Source organism: Pygoscelis adeliae, unplaced genomic scaffold (assembly GCF_000699105.1).
Source record: "Pygoscelis adeliae isolate BGI_AS28 unplaced genomic scaffold, ASM69910v1 Scaffold582, whole genome shotgun sequence".
Classification (NCBI taxonomy): Eukaryota; Metazoa; Chordata; class Aves; order Sphenisciformes; family Spheniscidae; genus Pygoscelis; species Pygoscelis adeliae.
In genome coordinates, this window is record NW_008824281.1 from 483,797 (window position 1) to 489,160 (window position 5,364).

The 5,364-nt window shown below is 37.6% G+C and overlaps 1 protein-coding gene across 1 annotated transcript in view; it reads left to right on the forward strand.

The window, feature by feature from the left end:
- Window positions 1-5,364, forward strand: part of EPS15L1 (epidermal growth factor receptor pathway substrate 15-like 1) — a 38,637-nt gene that overhangs the window by 16,633 nt on the left and 16,640 nt on the right. Inside the window, exons 21-22 of the mRNA XM_009335310.1 lie at window positions 180-262; window positions 1,711-1,843. Of these exons, the coding sequence (XP_009333585.1) occupies window positions 180-262; window positions 1,711-1,843 (216 nt within the window). The remainder of the gene's footprint in view (window positions 1-179; window positions 263-1,710; window positions 1,844-5,364) is intronic.

Genomic DNA, 5,364 nt, shown 5'->3' on the forward strand with positions numbered 1-5,364 from the left:
CCCCCCCCCAGTAGAAAACCTATTGTTTTACAGAATTCTCTTTTAACATCTCATGCCAGGCCAAAATGCAAGTGTTTTTTAATCACCTGCCTAGTTTTGTACTTCATTGGCACCAAGCATTCTTCATAATTCTTAAGTATTATTTAAAATAACTTTTTTTTCCCCTGTATCTGTTTCAGATCCATTTGGAACACTGGATCCATTTGGAAGCGGAGCTTTCAGTAGTGGTGAGGGATTTGCAGACTTCAGTCAGATGTCAAAGGTAAAGGTTACAAGGAAAGCAACTGTCCTTTTAAAAATTTATGTATAGATGCTTTTTTTTAAGGGGGTGAGATGATTGTAACTTTTCAGCTGACAACCCACTTCTGTTAATCTTTTTCCGATCAACCTCACCAGTTACTTAGCAAAGCATTTTCCATCCATCTCAGATAGCAAAGTCTTACCAAGACCGGTAGATTCAGCAAGGATGAATCAACTTTTCACAAATATTTTCAAATACCAGAGGAGCAAAAGAAATAACTTCTAGTTTCTACTTGTAAGAAAAAGTCGTCGTTCCAGATACTAATATATTTCAGTGTCCAACCTTCCTCTAAGTCCTGAAGTCTGCTTCTTGGGTACTTCATCTCTCATAGTATCCTGACTTGTTCTTAAACTTCTCCATGAGCACAGGGAACCAGAGGAAGGTGGAAAACATGGTGTGCTGACATTTCATAGCTCTTAACAGAATTGCTGTTTCCTTGGTTTCTTGGTATAAACTGAGTATATAAGGTATTTCAAATAGAACTAGGTCCTTACCTCCTCATCTGGATCGGCCACAGTCTGCTGATAGCTTTCTGAGGTGGAGTTTGGAATTTACAGTTGACATCAGTTGCCCAACTTTTTACACTTAGTTCCACAATAACGCTTGAACGTTGTAGAGTAAATGTTAACTAGAAAATAGGTAATCATATCACTTTGACTAACTAAACTTCTTGTATTTTTTTTCTAACTTTTCTTACTGGTTTTTGCGGGGATTTTAGCTCTCCACTAGGTGGCAACAGTTTTTACAAATACTGATGTGTTTGGCTTGAGTTAGAAGTTTTAGCAAGGGTCTGACTGCAAGCTTTAGCTTTGCCTACAAAATTCCTCTTTCTTCATTTCAGGATGATAAATTTCCCTGCATGGCATAATTTTTTTATACCTTTTTTAATCAATAGGAGAGTCCTTCACATGAGCCAGCTGAATATAGGAAACATTAAAAAGTATGGGTTTGGAATTTTCCCTGAGCTTTTACAAAAAAGACAGATAGCTGTGTGTAACTTGAGAAAAGCTTGGAAAAAAGCTATCCATTCTGCAATCTACCCTGTTTTTCCAGTTTCTATCATGGTTCTGTTTGTCAGAGTGAAGGCCAGACTGTAGTATTGACCGTTCATTGCCAAATAGTAAAAAGTAGAGTTTTACTTCCTTTTATTTTTTTCATCAGCTTTTTGCTAGGACTAAAAGTGCTAGAAGTACTTAAGTGATTAAGAGCGTAAGTACTTCTGAATGTTAATGAAATCCTAGCACCTCTGTCAGTGGGTGTTAGCCTCTTACACCACTGACATAATTCTGTAAATCTGTCCTCATTTTTTGAAGTTAATGCTTTTACTTGGGTTAACTTGTAGCTTTCATGAAACAACAGATGTTCAACAACGTGCTTACATTCTTTTTCTTTTCTTTTTTTTCATGTAGTCAGTAGCTTCAGACCCTTTCGCCTCCTCTTTTGGAGGGGTGGGATTCTCAGATGACCCTTTCAAAAGCAAATCAGACACACCAGCGTTACCACCGAAGAAAAATGTCCCTCCACGACCCAAGCCACCCAGTGGTAAGGAGGTTTTCTTTTTTTAATAGCCAGTTCCCCCCAATTTTCTGTATATTATTGGACATAAGGACAAGTTGACAGTCTTCTATATCATTATCTTATATTTCAACCATGGAGGAAGATATGAGATTATCAGTAAATTGGCAGAAACTGTTAGTAAGCCAGACTGGAACTCTTCAGACTGGAAAACAGATGATTAGGGAGTGGTATGACAGATCTGTAAAATCACTTGTGGCAGGGAAAAATGGGGGGAAACATTTTTCTTTTCCAAGTAGGCAACAAATGAGATTAGTAAATGGCACCTTCAAAATAAATTAGGTTTATTTTTATACAATAGTCTAAATTTAGGAATTTATTTTTTTTTTTCCAGAGAATATGGTGAATGCAAAAAAAGTTTAAATGGGCTTAAAAAAGAACTAGATAATTCTTAGAAGAAAAATCCAACAGGGGCAACAGGGTCTACCGAAAGCCAAAGTACTCTCTCTGGCTCCTGTCTTGCTGAATGTCTGCAAGGTAGACTGAAGTATGGCTGTACCTTTACCTTGTTTTGATGTTCTTCCTGAGGCATCTGCCACTAGATACTAACAAGAACAGGGTACAGGGTTAGATAGACTTGTCCTGATCTGTCCAGGTATGATCAGTCTTGTATTCACGCATTGCTGCATTAATTAAATATAAAACACTTTCTGAATATATGGCTCGTTCCTGCTTCAAGTCCATTATGTATGGAAATTCTTAAGAGATGTATGAATCTCCTGAATTGAAAATAAGATCTCTTTTAATGGAGATTCAACTTCTGCTTGTTCGCCCTCCCTAGAGTTGATTTTCAAAATATTCAGATACCAGTGAAACTGTTTTGAGAACTGAAGCTGCTTAGAGCTGTTAGTTTCAAGTCTCCTTTTAACAACAGTGGTATAGTTCAGTTAATACTAGCAGTGAACATTTAGTTGGCTCAAAAAAAAAAAAAAGCTGGATTCTGCTTATGAATAGGTACATAATTTTGCACCAAACATGTGGGTCAACATCTAGTATTCTCATGTATCCACTAACAGTGTTAGGACGCATAATACAAAGAAAACAGATCCGTTATTAATGTCTCCCTGTCTAAATATGTGGATTGTCTACCCTTCTGCTGTTGCATTTTGGAGCAAAGCATGCACCCTGCACCCATCCTGTTTATAGCAGGTATTGTTGATCTGTCTGGTTTTGCAAGCTAGCAAGACGTAAGCTAGAACTAGCTCCTTGGATAAACGTGAAAAGTGCTTTCTATTACCGGGGTATCCTGAAGATGTCATTAACTATCCCATAGATTGATCCAAAGTTTGGAAAATATTATATAATACAGTAGACATATAAGCAGGCCATGCAGCAGCATTAATTTGTTCCTATTACTATGATTTTATTGCTCAAGAGATGATGATGCACACTAAAACCCTGAAATCAAATTATGAGGTTCTGTGTAGGTGAATATTGATGAAAATTTGTCAGGATATGCTCTAGGATTGTGGAAAAGTTCTGGAAGCGGTCTGTTCCATGCTTGCTTTGTGTAAATATTTTCTACTGTTGAGGTACTAGAGAGCCTTTAGTAATTAAAAAAAAAAAAACCCAAAACATAATATGAAATGTTGACAAATATGAACTAACAGGACACAGATGAATAAAAGCAGAAATACAGAAGCTGAAGGTAGTCTTATTTGCCTTTGTGAATGATGTTATTTTTCTTTCTTTATTTGGTTTTCAAGGAAAGTATGTAAGTGGCCATCCTCCTCTTTTTAAGAAATGTCTACATAAAATAATCTAGTGTTTAATGGGCCTATATAAAGTTGAATGAGTCAAACAAATACTAAATATACCTATATTATCTCTTTCATGTGGTTTCTTTCTATTACTTGTTCGAAACACAATTATTCCTAGCAAATACAGTGTAATAGTAGCAGCAGAGATGAGAAATACAAGCCCTAGGATTGGCTCACCTACATGGGGTTTTTTTTGATTTATGTCTCTTCATTCCCTCTTTTGTGCACATTGAGGAATTTTGGAGAACATGTAGCTTTAATAATTTGTTTTTAATTTAGACGTGTGCACTCAGCCTTTAATCAGTCTTTTAAAAAATTTGTTTAAATGCGTACCTTCCCCTCTTCTTGGGAGACACAATATTTGTCAGGTTCCGCTGCTCTACCAAAAGCAAATGTTGTTATGATAAAATAGACTGAGGAGGAAACAAGACAGGGTTTTTTTTAAAGCAAATGAGCCTCATGTGCTTATGCAGTTATACTCCTCCCTTCCTTCCACAACTAAGGCAATCTTCAGTGGTTACTTAAAGCATGAGAAATTATATAGTAATATACTGCGATTCTAGCAAGAGATACAGGCGTACAAGTGTGTGTTAGAAATGGGAACGCTGCTCAGAAAACAAACAACAGACAAGAAACTTCCGTTGTTTCTTACCTTTCTCATTGGTCTGTTTAATTAAAAAACAACTAGGTGATAAAGATCTTGCTGAAGGATGAATAAATGCTAGTTATTACCAGACAAATCTGTAATTTGCCTTTCTGTTCCCAGTTTGTAGTCTTTTTACTAAAACTGTTCTTTCTGTTGGGGGGGATTTTTAATATTGAAAAGCACTTGTATGGTTTGCTTGCATTTTGTTAGGCAGGTGCAGTGAAGATCTAACGTAAGGCTTTACTCGTCCTCAACACTCTACAGTCAAGTAGAAAATACTAATAAATATTTTTGCAGAGCGTTGAAAGCTGTCTGATTTCCCAAGTAGTTGTGGGTAGGGGAAACTAGGAAAATCCACCAGGGATTGTTCCCGATTCAGTGCTTTTCTATATGCAAAGTTTTTTAGGAGTTACGGAACATGCAAGCGTTATCTGGTCGATCCATGGAGGTATTGCAGGGTGTCCTGGAAGATCAGGGTGTGGCCACAGTGTGCCACAGTTCCTTTCTTGCCCACGTGTCTATGTTTTGCCCAGATGAATGAGGAGTTGTGCATCAGGTCTCATTTCTTCACGAAGACAAAGGCAGGGCAAACCTTTGGAACTGAACACAGGGCCAGGGAAACACTTCAGACATTGCCTCTGTTTACCATTTAGTGATGGTCAGATCAAAAGGTCTTCAGATGTACCTGGAAAAACCTGTAAAAGGAATATGTAGTTCAGATTAGCTGCTCTCACATAAAGGCTCTGGAGACATTTTTCATACCATGCTTAAGGGAACTTTTCTGCTACTGCTAGCTTTGTCAGCAGCAGGATTGCAGTGGGTAATCATTGTCTGGCCTTATAAATCCTGACCTGTTTGCTGGCTGCTTGTAAAGTGAAGATTGGTTGGTTGTTTTGGTTGGTTTGGTTTTAGTTGGTGTTGGTTTTTTTTCAAAGCTTGGACGTTGGGAAGCAGCTATGATCTGCCTACAGTATCAGCAGATACTTCAGTTCACAGTTGTCTGTGGTTGTTACTATCTGGCAAGGATAGGCAAACACTTACTGCGTGGTATGGATTAGACACCCTTGAGATCCCTATCCCTA